We start from the raw sequence: 17,050 nt of genomic DNA, 5'->3' as shown, positions 1-17,050 counted from the left end.
GGGAAGGGAAGAGGAAAGAAGAGAGAGAAGAAGAGAGATTATTCGGAGTCAGAGGATGAAAGCCTGTTTTCTTGAAAGGCAATCCATCAGGAAAATTGGCACACTGATAAAAATTAAAAAATAAAATAAAAAATGCTGATTTTTAAAATGTATGATGAGTATAATGATTTTATATCTAAAGAAAGAAGTCATTATTAAAATGTTTTAAGTTTGTATTCAGGAAAACACTTCTTAGGATATTAGCAGATTGTTGTTAGGAACCAGAAAAAAATGTGCAAAAATGAGGCCCTGGGGTGTCTAGTTTAATCTTGTGTCATGGTGATGATGGAGCTCTCCTTGCTACTGCTTCTAATGAAATGGGTTTTTTTGATATTTTAACTTACTTGCATCTGTTGAATGAGGATATGTGGACGCACCCTTGACACCCATTTCAGTCTTCACGTTTCACTTCCGCTTTGCGAACAGGCCCCCAGCTCTGAGCTGAACCTAGATGATGAGTAACTGGGCTGTGATACAACTGTGTGCAGGGTCTGCTGCTTTTTACAGGATGGGGAGATCGGGAAACAGCCGCTTCTCTCCAGAAGACTTGCTCTCAGCTCGCCTACCAACAGTTAGAGCCAAGCCTATTTTATACACGAAGTCTTCTGCTCTCTAATTGTCCCATCAAGCACAGCAAGTAGCTATTATCAGATGAGCAAGAAAGCAGCTTTTTTAAACAACAAGGTCCTGCTGTGTAACACAGGGAACTATATCTCCTGGGATAAGCCATTATGGAAAAGAATATTTTGAAAAAGAATGTATATATGTGTAAAACTGAGTCACTTTGCTGTGCAGCAGAGATCGGCACATAATAAAGCAACTATACTTCAATTAAAAAAAAAAAAAAAGAAACCGGGGGCTTCCCTGGTGGTGCAGTGGTTGTGAGTCTGCCTGCCGATGCAGGGGACACGGGTTCGTGTCCCAGTCCGGGAAGCTCCACAACGGGAGAGGCCACAGAAGTGAGAGGCCTGCGTACAGCAAAAAAAGAAAGAAACCGGATTTTTTGGTTCTAGTTATCAGTTAAACCAAGTTGGTGATTTGGTTTTGCCTTAAGTTGGCACAGTAAGTGGAGTATAGGAGATATCTTTTTTTTTTTTAATATGGATGGATAATTCATTGTATTTTCTGAAGCCTAAGGAAGAAGGGTTCAACTTTGATTTTGAGATAACTGACTGCTGAGATACGTGTATGAAACACGTAGCCCTGAGTCTGGTCCATCATAGACACTCAATAAGTATTATTTCTCTTTCCTTTCCTGTCTTTTCTTTTTCATTACAGAAATCTACCTCCTAATTGACTTCAATAAATGTTTGCAAAAGGCAGAAATTATAACTAACAATTTTACTTATAATCTTTCATTTCTGATTTTTTAAACACATACTGTGTGCTAGGAACTCTTACAGATTCTGGGATACAATGGTGAACAAAATGTATAAGGTCTTATTCTTCATAGATCTTAAATTATTCACGCATCACTCTGCATAGTCCCTAGATTTGAGTTGTTACCTGTTATTGTCCTATTTGATTATAGATTACGTCAGTAAAGCAATAGTACATCTTTTTACCTCATTGCTTCAGTGTCTTTTCTACGTATCATATTATTTTATCTTCACAACAGCCTTGAGATTTGGGGACAACATAGTACCCCTGCGCCACACGGGTGTAAGGAGAAGGACGGAAAGCAGGACTCCAAGCTTTTAGACCCTTATTGGTCACCCTCCTATTATACTTGGCTCTCGTGAAAGAAGTGGCCACACTTGGACAACATATATGTAGAGCCCATCAGCTGTGATAGCTTCTGTTTCCTTGGGAACAAATGGGATAGATTTGAATTCCCCAAGTGGTCATCTAACAAACAGTTCACTCATTAACACTCTAATGTAAATTAGAATCTAATAAGTAAATAAAACCTCACTCTCAAAACATCAAGTCCAATTAAATCTAGGTAGCATAAACTGTCACCCCTACTACTATACAAGATTAGAGTTTTGTTTGCAAATTTCAAAATGATGTATAGGAATAGCAACATCTTTCGCACCAGAATAAAAACCCACTGAGTAGAAACTGAGAAGATAAATTTTTAAAAAAACACACACACGGGCTGAGACAGGACCGCTGTGTAGCCGTTGCTTCTCAGATTGCCAGTAATGACTTCGGTGAATGTATAATCAACCCGCGGAACGTAAAGGGGACAGGGAGGTAAAAGCTTGGATGCCTCTGAAAAAGTGCACACTGTGTTATTTATTTTAAGGAAATCTGTTAAGATGCTGCGATGTTCTTAAAGGAATAATGCTTGTACTTGGAAACCTGAGACAGCACTCCAACCTGTTCTCACCACACCCCCTCTCTTTCTTGTTTCTCCAAACAATAAAATGTCTCTTCTTTCAGCACTTTCTGTCTTTAAGGTCAGCTTCTTTCATCTCAGAATGCCAACATACTTCAGAGACGTTATCTTAGTAGTCCTCTTAAGAGAGAGGATTCCCAAGCTATATATTCCCGAAATCTACAGGTTTTGCGAGTCTGCTAGGTGGGAAGGATAATTTCTTTGTACCTCTGTAGCATCTGTCTACACTGGGACTTCCAAATACTTTTCCAAATTATCTAATTATCCTTTTCAATGTTCCTTGGAGGGAGCCAGGCAGGAGGTAGTACTGATTCTATTTTTTCAAGGAGCAGAGCTAATGATTTGTTCCACGACAAGGTGACTTAGCCTGAAGCCATATCCTCCGGAAAGTTCTGTTGTAAAGAGAAGACCTGTATAATATTTCTTCTCTTGAGTTAAAGGTAGTGGAGCGGGGAGTGGCTTCACAAATACCTCTAGGTAAGTGCAGTTACATCTGAATCACTTCTCCTCTTAGCTAATTAGAGCAGACTTCCCAGTGTGTCCTGGTATGTTCCCTGGAACACCTTGTAAGAATTCCTGGAGCACCCCTGGCCAGATAGTTTTTGGAAAACACTACAAATGAGCTTCTTCCTTTTGACGAGTCAAAACACATGTTACCCTGATGAAGCCCTGCTAAGGTACCTCATTTAACTTGGACACGTGGAATCCATTGCTTATGTAACAGCTGTTAACAGCCCGGGAAATAATATTTTGTGGAAGACATTTAAGAAACATCAGCCCAGACATTTTTCCCCCTCAAATCTCCTTACTCAGAAAACAGAACTAGAAAGAACCGATCGCAGAATGATATAATTAGCTAATTATTATCAAGCACTTACTTTTCCAAACACTGACTTCTATTTTCCTGCCTTAGGTATTATTGCATTTTATCATCACAGCCTATCTGTGTGGTAAATAATATTATTATTCCCATTTGACAGAGGAGGAAACTAAAGTTCAGGGAGGTCCTCTGAATGCTGACGTGGCACTGGGCTGTTCTCAGCTCCTCCTGTCACCTGTCTGCATACCTGCCCTCGGTGAGTGCAGCCAGTTTCAGGGTTTTAAATACCATCTTTAGGCTAATGATCTAAATCTGTATCTGCAGTCCTGACCACTCCCTGGGGGAGAACCTTGATCTACAGACTCATTGAAACTAAGAACTTTCCCCCTCACATTATTCCTCATCTGTTTCTACCCTTATTCAAAATACAGAATATTGGGGCACCCAGACCACCAGGAAGAAGGCTAACTGGTCCTTTATAGGAATAGAGCCCTAGACCTCAGGAGGCCCAGAACTTTGCCTAACTATACTGCTGCTATAGCAGGCTCAAAAACATTGTCTGAGACAGTCCAAATGTTCTGCATGGGAATTCCTTCTGTCAACGACCCCATGAAACCCATGTTTGAAAAATATTTTGTCTAGCTAACAGATTGCACGTATTGAAAATGAAATTATTAATTTTCACTTTGCATGTCATCTAAGTTATTTGACGGATATATGCTGTTTAAGATACATTCTCTACATGAGAATCATACAGGTGTTTTAAATCATTCACGAACAAAGACCCGGTACGCTGATGCTCTGGTATCTTTGTGTTGTTTTTTTTTTTTTAGGTTTTGTAAGTTTCTGAAAAACAGCTCTTGATCCCTAAGCTTTGCATTTCCACACTAAAGGTTATCTCTTAAGACAATTCCCTTTCTCTAAGGGTATACTACAATCTGTGCTGAAGGCCCTTCATGATTCATATCTTCACATATTGTGACAGATTTCTATGAAGGTTCCCGTCTGATTATGGGGTTAGGTGTTGTTTCCATAGTAATTAGAAGTCTCTGTCTTCAATTTGGATCATAGATCATAGACCTAGCATTTTCTGCACTGAAATCATCTTCAAAATCCAAGCCTGATATAGATAACAGAAAGCTACCAGCAGAAAGCTATATTGACTTACCTGTGTTCTATCGTTATAATTAACACTCTCCCCAAAAAACAATAAAAAATCATACAACTGGTAAGGTTTTTTGTTACAATGAAATATCTCCCCTGGGGCACTAATATTCTTTCAGGGAATTTCTTGTTCCTTTGATTTAACTTAAGCCAGTGAGCCAGGCTCTTCCCAAAAGGCAAATTAAGAAGGTCTGTTAACTCTTTCCATGTGCCCAGCTTCAAGAAATCTCAGCAAAGCCATTAATATTGTTTTGCCCTAGGCTTTATACTTTTTAAAAGTCAGCTGTCATTTTCGAAGCAATCCAGAATAGCACACTCAACCGAACCCTGGAGCTTTGGAAATGCTAATGCCCTCCATCAGCAATGACCTTGCCGCTGGGAGGTGATTTAGGCGGTGGGCAGAAAGGGGCGCACTAGCTTTATCACACTGGTTTACACCATCGGCTTCAGAAATTGTGTGAGAGAAGAATAATCAATAGTGTGTTAAGGCCAACCTCGAGGAATGCCAAGACAAAGTGCTCCCGCTTTGCAAAGTGCTGAGTGGAAGGAGAACTTTTGAATACAGCAAAGGAGAAATCAGCTGTAGTGGTAAAACTAAATGAATTGTGTCTCAAGATGGAATTTGTCATTGGGAATGGCACTCAGGAGGCCTTGCGTACTTCAGTGGAGTCCCATAATATGCCTGATGAAAAACGCTTGTTTTGGAGTTAAACAACACAGAGTCAAATAACAAAACCAGAAGGAATGCATTCCAAACACACACGTGTACTTTAAGAACTGGATGACAGCGTCCCGAAAAGTTTACTGAAAGAAGTATCCAGGGTAGAATCATCTCCTGTGTAGAAACGGAAGAAACGCAAAGTTGAACTTCATCAAAACTTCCGGAAAATGGGGCTTCCCTGGTGGCGCAGTGGTTGAGCGTCCGCCTGCCGATGCAGGGGACACGGGTTCGTGCCCCGGTCCGGGAAGATCTCACATGCCGCGGAGTGGCTGGGCCCGTGAGACACGGCCGCTGAACCTGCGCGTCCGGAGAGGCCACAACAGTGAGAGGCCCGCGTACCGCAAAAAAAAAAAAAATTCCTGAAAATATTACTGGATTTCCTGTAATTCTGTCAAAGGGATTATCTCTTGATAACCAGCAGAGAGTGCGAAGCTTCTAAAATTGGCAAAGGAGATATCCCCACGCCACCCTGAGTAAAACCACTGTGGAAAAGAACTAGCAGCTTGGTCCCTGAGATCATTACAATAGAATGTTTGATTTCCCCTGGCAACCCTAATTGTGTCATGAACAGCTGTCAACAACAAAATTAGAGGAAACTGTCATTATAGAGAAATTATCCACATTTGCTTGTCCTATTTCCACATCATTGCTCAAGCGAGTGTTTTCAAAGAATTCTTCTATTAGAGGTTTTCATTACTCAAAGAGGAGACACTCAAGTTATTGGCCTTACATGCTATACATGAAACACATTTGTCACAGTAACAAGAATCCCAAACGAATGTTTTTTGAATGCCAAATTCAAGTACATGAAAATGTCTGGGACATAATTTCTTTAATCCTGAAATCATCCTATGAGGTAACTATTACAATTCCTACTTTTAATACAGTCCATTCTCATTATTTGCATAGTTGTGTTCTGTGAGTCGCCACAAACCCTGAATTAGCAAATACTGAACCGTTGCTCCTACTAGAAATACAGGGTTAGGTTCCTGCAAGCTTTTAGTCACATTTTCATCAACCAGTCAATCCATAACCTTGTTTTAGGCGTGTCTCTCCTGAAAGAAACCTTACTCGATACATATTGTTGATACGTTAACATTGAACTCACAGCCAAGTGCACTGTAACTCATGCCTGAATTAAGTTTATCTAACACACAGTTTTCTCCGAAAGGCACATCACAGCCTTAGGAACACTAGACGGCACTTTAGCCCTACGGCCGCGGGCTGTTTTATACTGGGAAATCACCAAGTAAAACACAAAAGTATGGAAAAAATGTGGCACTAAATAGACCACCAAAGAGACGTGCGTTTACAGCTTGAGAGCCGAAGCAAGAAGGCACAGCTTCTCCTTGTTGCAGCTGTGAACGTGCACTTTGCCGCTCTCCCCATGTCTGCAGAAGTGTTTTGAGTATTGATTTGGGGATTACAAATTAATTTTAGTGAATACAGTCTTCCCTCGGTATCTGCAGGTGATTAGTTCCAGGAGCCCCCGCAGATCTCAAAATCACATTTGATCCGAGTTTGTTTAAATTTGCAGATGCGAAACCCACGGATACGGAGAGGGTCCACTGTAGGCAAAGTCACAAAAACGGAACCTGTAAATAATGAGGATTGACTGTATACGTAGAAAATAAGAGTCAGGCCATAAGTCAGTCACTCTGTGTCTGACGGAGTAATTCTGTTTCATTGGTGCTTGTATTTGTTTAAGTTTCAAGATCAGAGTTTTTTTGGAGGTAAGAGTTCCATGAAAAATGTGGAAGCCAGTGCACTGAATGCTTTGGCGTCATAATCTTAGGAAGAAACTCACTGTATAACTTTCGTAACCTTTCAATGGTTCTTCCAGGTCTTTCAGGGATGTGGCCAACCCAAACCTGCTCCAGCCCTCAGATCTGCTCGCTCAGCTCCCGAAAATTTTAATACACGGTTCAGGCCTTACAATCCTGAGGAAAGACCAACCACTGCTGCAGGCACAAGCTTGGACCGGCTGGTGAGTCCTCCCGTTGCGGTTACTTTCTGTTACCAGGGTTATTCTTTAGAAGACGTGATGGGATTCTGAAAAAGCTGGTGGTAAAAGTCATCTCATTCTTACGTCTGCTCCTGGTCTTAATTAGAATATTGAAAAGTAATGAGATCTTCCTTTTAGGTCAAGAATTAGATTATTTAAGAAGTCTTATCACTATTAATCCACTCATACAATGGCCAAATTTTCAACTCCATATTTCTTCTGAAATATTAATTTGGAGATTAAGTTCCTATATCTTCCAGAGATATAACTACAATAGCACATTTTTTATTCAACTGCTTCAGTTATTTATTCAGTTATGATACAATGTAACTTTATCATGAATGTTCCTTATATGTAAAGTTTCTGTTTGAAAAATCTTGCCAAGAGACCCCAAATCAATACTACTACCATTTTTTTTCTTTTTTATGTGTCTTTTAAAAGTTGGAATGCTTAGAAATAGTCACTCTCTGATCCATTTAAACGTGTGTCAGGGCACCAAACATCTATCATTGAAGCAATTTACTTGGAGATTACAACCATAAATATAGTAAACGCAATTGTTAATGTGTTTCAAACATCAAATTTTGCTATAAAAAATGAAAAGCTCATAATTTCAAAGAAATACTGCCCAATCGTTTTCAATACAATTTATAGCACTATAAACAACTTATATACCTGTAATTGTTAGTGCCGTTAATGTTGCTTCGCCAATTATCTTGATGTAAAATTAACAAATCAAAGCCTTAAGGTCATAAAACACTTGAACCACATCTGATTATGTCATATAAACTCAGATCTCAAGGGTTTCTGGTTATGAAAATACTTTTATTAGTCACTGTTATAAATTACTGTATCATTTTAGCTAATATCCTTCTATAGTATAGAACTTATAAGATTAAATTGGTAGCATTTGGCCTCATGCTAAGTACATCTCAGCATTTCTCTCTATAAAAATCAAATGTGCTTACAACACAAAGACCTATCCACGAAGTGTCAAAGTGAAGGGGTAAGTGGAGTCATTAACCGCTAAATTGTTATAAACTTATTACTGTTCATTAGCAAATAAAACCCCCTCTTCGGTGTAGGTTTTGAAAAAGGGATCATTTGGGTAATTGCTTCAACCTTGTACTTTACCTTAGTTATATCTATTCTCTATTCACAATTTCAGGAAAAGTTTAAAATTAGTCACCTTTTTTCTTTTAAACAAACAATTAGATTCCACCAAACAACCAGCCAGTTGTAAAGAAATGGTGGTTTCATTAGATTCCATTGTTTGGATTTTTATTTTACAAATTCCTTTGTATGTCAAGGTCCTTTTAACCAGAGCACAATTTGTGAGTAGGGGTTTGACCTCCGTCTCTCTCGCCCCTTTGTTTCTTGTTTTTTGCTTTTCCTATTTCAGTTGGCTCTAACTTAGTTAATGAAACAATTCAGGCTTTTCAGAATTTTTATGAACTCTCATAGCAGAACTGGGCACAGTGCAAGATGAATAAGTTTTAGAGACCTGCTGTACAACCATTGTACTGCAGATAGCAGTACTGTATCGGTTAAGAGGCTAGATCTCAGGTTAAATGTTCTTACCTCAGGAAAATAAAATTGGAAATCAAATGGAGTATATTATCCACTTAGTTAAAACTGCATTGATTTTGAACACTATAATGACATCTATGACTACTAATTAATTTTTTTGCCTTTGAAACAGAAGCACAGTATTCTTTCCTACCAGGAGAAACACACACACACACACACACACACACACACACACACTCAAACAGGGGAAGTAGAACAAGAAAAATACTTTTCTCAAGGCAACGGTATTTATACAATTCAGTACAGCTTGAATTAAACATCAACACTTTGAGAATTTCACAGGATGTTTAAAATCTAGTAGATATGAAAATTGGGATTTGAATCTTTTATAAAGGAACTTCATTGGTCATCCTCAAAGTGCCCCAAATACAAGGGTCTTGAGGAATCTTGGCAAATAGGAAAGTGAGTTAGGATCTTCTATTTTACGCACCCCCAAGATACATTGAATCATTTTTTAAAAGAATTAGTAATGGTTAATCATATGATCATGAGAAGAGGACCAAATTCAAGGTACATAAGGACTGGAGTGAGTGCAGAAGAATTTAAATCAATAAGGCAGTTTTATTCTCAAATATTCTCTGACAGCATATGGTACCTACTTCCTCGTAGGTGTGGCTCCAGGCTCTATCAGGGAGAATGGCAGTTTTGTTAATTTTTTATTCAGTTAAATTCTGATTCCTTCCCAAATTGTAAGAATTAGCGATTTGTAATTCACAGCCAGTCATAAACCTACCTGGAGATACTTTCCCAGCCCCTGAGACCAAGGGACTGTTTCCACGTAAAAAGGAGCTATACAGGGTTATTCTCGAGACACACAAGCTAATCCCGAAGCTAACATCAGAATCTCCATTTTGCGGCCGTTTTTTTCCCCAAATCTTTCGTCCCTTTGCAGGTTCAGTATAGTTCAGAGTAGTGGAAAGGTTGGAGCAGTTACCTTGGCCAGACAGTGCTGTGCAACAGTCAGATAAAATCATCTTCAAGATACACGCAGAGGTGATAGGTCCTGATGGGTCTGCCATATATCACTGCTTATTTGGAAAGTTTATGAACAAGTCTCAGGTTACCTACTCCTGTTTTAATTTTCCCCTGAAAAGATGTTTCCTGAATATTTATAAGAAGCATGTGTCCCAGAAAAGAAGGATAATTGGAAAAGACTCCCTTTAATTTCTCTCAGTGTTTCAGCAGAGAAAATGCTTCAAAAGATAGCATCCCAAAGACCATCCCAATCACCCCACCCCTTTTGCCAAAAAAAAATCTTAGCTATAAAGCTCTCGGAGAGTTGCTTCTTACTACCATTTAAAATTAGTACCTGTGGCATTAACTTTGGGATCTGTTGGTAAATGCTCTTATACCAGCTATTATAAAGCAAATTTTTATGTGAAGTGGTAGTTATGGGGTTTGTTTTAGAAATAAATCTCCTAATCCCAAACTAGGTAAGCCACTGCTAAAACTTATATAAAGTAATTGAAAGCAAAACAAAACTCTCTCTTAAAAATCTATCAGTTCCATCATTTAACCTCTTACTACATTTATAAGGAAGTTGTCAATTCTTTCATATCACTAGGAAACATTCCATGTGTTCCTTCAAAGTTATATGGGCATAAAAAACAGTTTAGGTGTAGCTTTCAGACATACTACCCTAAAGTTATTTTTATTATCCAATAATGAATGAATATACTTGTATAAATTCCGCTTCTGACGGAAAGCTGACTCCTCAGAGAATACTGAAGTCCTTCCTGCCAGCAGCCATGGTTTGTTCAAGAAATGAACAAATGCCATTAACTAACTTGATTCACAAACTGGTCCATTGTCATCTGTCTCTTCCTGTCACCAACACTCACCCTAGCAGTCCTCCTGTCCCAGCCCACTGTTACTGATTTGCAATTAAATAGACCAGAGGTGGTTATTTGAAATCAGGAAGAGATTGGTTCTCTTCCTTTTTTCTTAAATTTATACCCTGTGAATTCTCTTAAATAATGTGGTGTGAAACAGTGATTTCTTTAAAGAAAATTCCACTAGAACTTCACGGAGAGTATAGTGTGTAAAAATAAATCAACACAAAGTAGCTTGATTTTAAGATCTGAGCATACCACCCTGTTGGTTAGTTGTACAGCTCAGAATATTACAACACAACATGCTACACAGCTCCTGGACACACTTGGGCAGGGAGTGTCTGTTATTTTACTCCTGCTGATTCGTTAGAGCAAAAATATACTGTAAATTACGTGTCTTAGAGAAATATATTTTCTTAAAGTAGATTAAAAAAAACCCTAGACTTGGAAGTTAATTCATCAAGTTGTCAATGAGTTAGACCAGTGAATCTCCAGTAAGTATTCAACATCATACCATGTGTGTGCAGACTCTCAAATATTCTACTGCTCATTCTGAGGGAGTCGGGGGTGGGGATGGGTGGAATGCCAGTCTGCAACGCTAAACGTTATACCTGTGCTGTGCTATTATGTATAGAATAATCTCTCTTTCTTTTTCCTTTGAATTTGTTTTCCTCTTGCTTCCCAGAGGATTGTGTGGAGGACAATGCAACATAGTGTAAGCTTTGGTCTTCTTCTTCTTCTCATCCCCATTTGTCTTTGTATGGTCATTCCGGAGAGTTTCTGAGAAATCCCACCTCCACTTCCTCCTTCCAGATTGTCTAGAGAGAGAACACTGAACACTGTACCTGACCGACGGGTTTAAGAATGTCCTCTCTGCTTGGTGTTTATGGTTAACAACCACTTGGTATTCTTTCTCAATGGCAAGGTTTTCAATCTCAGCTTTGTGTAAGACTAGCTCATCTGGTGGCTGATTTGAATTCTGTCCCAGTGTTCAGACTGTGTATAGTCTGCCTGAAAAACTTGCTCTTCCCTGATAGAATATATTGGCTTTTTTCTTCTGTGCTGAGTGAATAATTACCTCCCTAATAATGACAACAAACCAACAGCAGCTCTCATGCATAAGGAGCTAAGTTTTCCACTAGCTGGGACATAGAGAATTTAGGGGGGTAAGAAAGAGTTTGTGGTATAGCTTGTTTACTCTTTGTTTTCCTACTTGAATTTACTGATATCTTTTAGAGCATTTAGGGAGAAAGCATTGGATATTTTTTACTACCAAGCGGTTTGTACTGGGGGTGAGGATAGGCACAGCCAGGTTATCCTACCTGACTTTAACTTACATATTAACTGTAATAAATTACATATTAACTGTAATAAACAGACAGTTACGTTATCCAGTGGTTTTCATAATACCACTCTGTGCTGGTGCTACCACTTCATAAAGACCTGAACCCTCCATAGCATCATGGACCCAGAAGAGAAGACGCCTCTCACCTGATGAGCTCATTTATTCATGTAGCACACCTATGATGTCATGGTGCTACATGTCTGCCTGGCCTTAAATTTAGGCAGTGGCAACACTATGTCTAATTTTCCTCCTTTAATATTCATTTGTTTAAAAGAAAATGTCCTCTGAGTGGTATCCCTATTTATCATTCCAGCTCTCTGAGCCCAGGGCAGTTTGGATAAGGTAAGAAAGTTAAGAGGTATATCTGAAACAGGAGTACTCTGGAAGGGAAGATCTTGAGGAAGGAACAGGGAAGGCAGATAGCTCAAGGTCTCCTGGTGCTAAATGGAAAGTGGGAGAAGGAAGCATCAGTGGTAGGACAAGTCAGGGTTCTATTAGTTTGGACCAACTGATACAACTTGACTAGCTCCAGTTGACAGTGTGTGCTTGCCCTCCCCAACATTCTCTTGGTACCTCCAGGTTTTCCAGCGGTTGAACTAGTCCAATCTCCTTGTCTGATGGTTATTATGACCCTTGTAGTTTCCCTGAAAAAGAATGATGTCCTAGAACATACTGGAAAGAATGTAAAGCATAATATCATCCCCACCCACTCCCCACGTGTGCTGGACTTCCCCGCTTGTCTCCTATAAACTTCTTTAGCTGGGCCCCCAAGATCGTATGTTTATTATTGGATATGGTTCTTGCAAAAACACAATGCAATTTCTGAAATGTATTGGTGTGCCATTGGTGACAAATATGTTGTTAATATTAATACGTATAAATTTAAGTACCTGTAAAACATCATCAAGCTATACCCTTTATCTTATTGTTCAGAAACGAAGTGGACAAAGCAACTCACATCCTGGCACCGTTTCCTGCCTGATGGTTAATCCCAGCTTCAGAGTAAAATGTTGGTCTTAAAAATGTTCTTCCATGCCTCTTCGGGACCATTTGGTGTGATTTAGGAAGTCTTAGCTGTAAGGATGCGGGAAACTGTCTGTTGTTCATTTTAAATTGCCATGGCATTTCACTGTCACCTCAAAGGATTCTGCATCCGGCTAAATCCACTATTTTGCATTTCAAAAGGATGTCAGGCTGTGGTTAAGAAACTGCTTTATTATCTAGAGCCTCAGCCACTGTCTTTAGGTGACACTGATATTTTCCATTTTCCACCTCAACACAGACACGCAGACACACACAGAGACACACACACACACACACCCCTCTCAGTCTTTGCTTGGCCTGAACAGGAGAAACTAAAGCCTCCGTAACAACAGTAAACCAGATTCTGCTCTTTAATTAGTTTTCTAAAGATAAATGGGTCAAGGCCAGATTGGCTTTCAGCCTCTGCTGCAGCTGAATAAATTATGCCCCATTCACTCCAGCAAACAAACAGCTACTGCTCCATCCACTTCAGATTTGGAACTGCCCAGTCCTGCCTGAACTTGGTTTATCTATTTGCTGCAAAACCCCACTGAGACACCCTAGTTTCATTTTCAATGAACCCTTGGCAACAACAGCAGCAAAATGCAGCGAGCTTTCAAAGCAGGGAGAAAATACAAAGCGTTAAAACCAAGCCACCCAAGTTATTTGGTCTCAGTTTCTGCCCTTCTCTGGGCATCACCAACAGCGTGTGGTGGCAGAGGGAGCCTCCCAACACAGGCTTCTGTAGGAGGCTTGTGGTTGGTGAAGCCCAAGTGGGGAATGTCGTTAAGACACACATGTACAATGATGGCTTATCTCCAGGATATTCTGCTTATTCCATGGGCTTGGAGGAAGCACAAATCTAATTCAATGATATACACTGTTGGAAACCTAAATGGAATGCCTGCCCCTTATGTGGAATTTTCAGCTCCCACCCAGTGGACAGTGGACTATTTTTACATCCTTGGGAAGCTCTTCTTTCAGGAATGTGGAAGAACAGTGAAATCAGAAGCATAGACCTTTCTTTCAACTCAGGCAAAGCAGTGTTTAATTGCGGCGGTCGTATACCTTGGGGAGTAACATACCCCACTGGCTGCATTACTCCTTGGGAGATGCGGAAGCCCATTCCGCTCCACTGCTTCAAGACACGTTCAGAGACTCACGTGGATTCCAGCAATGAAATGAAGTCATGCCGCACATGTTAAAGGGGGAAAACTTCTGCACAGCTTGCTTTAGGTATAAGTGGTCTGAAATCATTTGGGGGGTAATTTTACTAGCAAAACCATTTTCAACTCTATTTTTAAACTCTCCTTTGTCCTCAGAAACATTTAAGCAAGAGCTTTGCTGACCTCTAGGTCACAAAAGTAAAATGTTACACTTTCAGACCCCAGATATGGCTGTACAGGTTTTACGTCTATTCTATGGTACGTTGATATGCTTATTTCCCCTTCAGACATGAAAATGTCTGTCAGAATTCCTGACTTCAGCTAAACCCAAAACGATGCATTCTATGGGTATCAATCAATCATGTATTTATTGAGTTCTCCTCTCTTGAGTAGCACTTAATAAAACTAACTAGCATGTACATTCTCCATCATCACATGTTGTTAGTGCTAGCATCATCAAAAAGGCAAGAGTTACTGTTTGCAAAAAAACATTGTTTATCAAACCAGTTAGACACACCGTGTTTCCTCCAGGGAATAGTATCTCGTATAGAGCCCCATAAAACGTTAGCCTACAGGAAGTAGGAATTTGATTTTGCAATCTGAGATAAACTACACCAATAAAGAATATATGGAAGGCTGTAATGAACATTTTGGTCCATGACTCTTTTTGAATTATGGCTTTCTCAGAGTATATGCCCAGTAGTGGGATTGCTGAGTCATATGGTAGTTCTATTTTTCGTTTTTTAAGGAACTTCCATACTGTATCAATTTATATTCCCACCAACAGTGCAGGAGGGTTCCCTTCTCACCACACCCTCTCCAGCATTTACTGTTTCTAGATTTTTTGATAATGGCCATTCTGACCGGTGTGAGGTGATACCTCATTGTAGTTTTGATTTGCATTTCTCTAATAATTAGTGATGTTGAGCATCTTTTCGTGTGCCTCTTGGCCATCTGTTTGTCTTCTTTGGTGAAATGTCTGTTTAGGTCTTCTGCCCATTTTTCAATCGGGTTGTTTGTTTTTTTTGATATTGAGCTCCATGAGCTGTTTGTATATTTTGGAGATTAATCCTTTGTCCATTGTTTCATTTGCAAATATCTTCTCCCATTCTGAGGGTTACAATAGCCAGGACATGGAAGCAACCTAAGTGTCCATCAACAGATGAATGGATAAAGAAGATGTGGCACATATATACGATGGAATATTACTCAGCCATAAAAAGAATTGAGCTATTTGTAGTGAGGTGGATGGGCCTAGAGTCTGTCATACACAGTGAAGTAAGTCAGAAAGAAAAAAACAAATACCATATGCTAACACATATATATGGAATCTAAAAAAAATGGTACTGATGAACCTAGTGGCAGGGCAGGAATAAAGATGCAGGCATAGAGAATGGACTTGAGGACACGGGGTGGGGGAAAAGGGTAAGCTGGGACGAAGTGAAAGAGTGGCATGGACATATATACACTACCAAATGTAAAATGGATGGCTAGTGGGAAGCAGCCGCATAGCACAGGGACATCAGCTCAGTGCTTTGCGATGACCTAGAGGGGTGGGATAGGGAGGGTGGGAGGGAGACGCAGGAAGGAGGGGATATGGGGATATATGTCTGCATATGGTTGATTCACTTTGTTGTACAACAGAAACTAACACAGCATTGTGAAGCAATTATATTCCAATAAAGTTGTATAAAAAAAATATTTGGAAGGTATGTTAACAAATGAATCATCATCGATCAAATATGCACATTGAAAACATTAAACAAACGTAGCATCTTTGAGCTAGGCCGTATCCGATAGCTTGCTCTCCTTTCTTAAGCCAGAAGTCTTTGCCCATACCTTAAACAAATTAAAGAAAAACATTGCCAGTTCTGAACTGATCAGATGAAAAAGTTCATCTGCACACTCATTCCCGTTACTTGTCCTTATTCATCTATGTAATATGTGTTTTCAGTGACCTGATTATGAAAGCCTGAGTACACAAGCCGTACTAAACTGCCCTAATCATACCATTTAAAATATGTGTTCATGAGAGGTATCAGTGGACATAGCTCTTTCATTAAATTATTGAGCAGCTTATGGAAAAGCTGCAGTCAGTTTTTCCCATAGCTGTCTGAGATATTTGCACCATAACTCCACAACTCCCAGATGTGACGTTCACGCTTATGAGAAATAGAGCTGAAGAAATGGGATTTTTCATAAATACCAGTTTTGATGCATTTGCTGTATAATCAATCAGCTTTTAACTGACTCTGGGGCCCATGGAATACATTTTAAAGCACTGGGAATTGGGCTGTTCCCATAACATACTTGGACACTCTTTACTGCGAGCGATAAACCTCGGGCATAAACATTGTAGAGAAAACCAGATGAAAAGAAACCTGTTTGAGTGAAAATTGACTTCCCTTCATAAATGCTGAAGGTAGATAGAAACGTATCTTCAATACACAATAATTTTATTACTTAAGCTCATTCACGGTCATTATTGTCAAAGGCTCTGACTTCATGGGTATTTTCTTGCATCTAAAAGACTGGCCAAGCTATTAAAACAGACAAACAAAAAAAGACAAGTTGACAGTCAATGAACGAACCAGCTGCTGCAACAGGACCTCTATATTGCTGGCTAACAAATAATTTTTTGGAAGTTGGGTTTGTGTAATATCTTTAGAAGCTTTTCCAACATTCTGTTGATCTGGAGGGGCCAAGCCAGGCACTGAAGCAACTACAAACAACCCCCAAAATGGCTCAGAAAAACACAGGTTTATTTCTTGTTCGTAGCAAGTGTCCGCCGTTCGGTTGGCTGCGGGCCAGCTACACGTGGTCGTCACCCTCACTCCGGGACACAGGGTGACAGTCAGCCATTATCTGGAGCTTTGCCTGTTACAGCAGCAGGGGAAAGAGAGACCGTGAGTCTCCACCTGGAAGGGACACAGCACAATGTTTCCATCTGGTCGACCAAAGCAGGTCACATGACCAAGCCTGCTGTCCAGGAGGCAGGGAC

The 17,050-nt window shown here is 39.8% G+C and overlaps 1 protein-coding gene across 1 annotated transcript in view; it reads left to right on the top strand.

The window, feature by feature from the left end:
• GPC6 (glypican 6) overlaps positions 1 to 17,050 on the top strand; it is a 1,075,997-nt gene that overhangs the window by 972,293 nt on the left and 86,654 nt on the right. Inside the window, exon 6 of the mRNA XM_067712922.1 lies at positions 6,932 to 7,075. Coding sequence (XP_067569023.1) covers positions 6,932 to 7,075 — 144 coding nt within the window. The remainder of the gene's footprint in view (positions 1 to 6,931; positions 7,076 to 17,050) is intronic.

Source organism: Pseudorca crassidens, chromosome 18 (assembly GCF_039906515.1).
Source record: "Pseudorca crassidens isolate mPseCra1 chromosome 18, mPseCra1.hap1, whole genome shotgun sequence".
Lineage (NCBI taxonomy): Eukaryota > Metazoa > Chordata > Mammalia > Artiodactyla > Delphinidae > Pseudorca > Pseudorca crassidens.
This window is presented reverse-complemented; position numbering and strand designations above follow the sequence as displayed.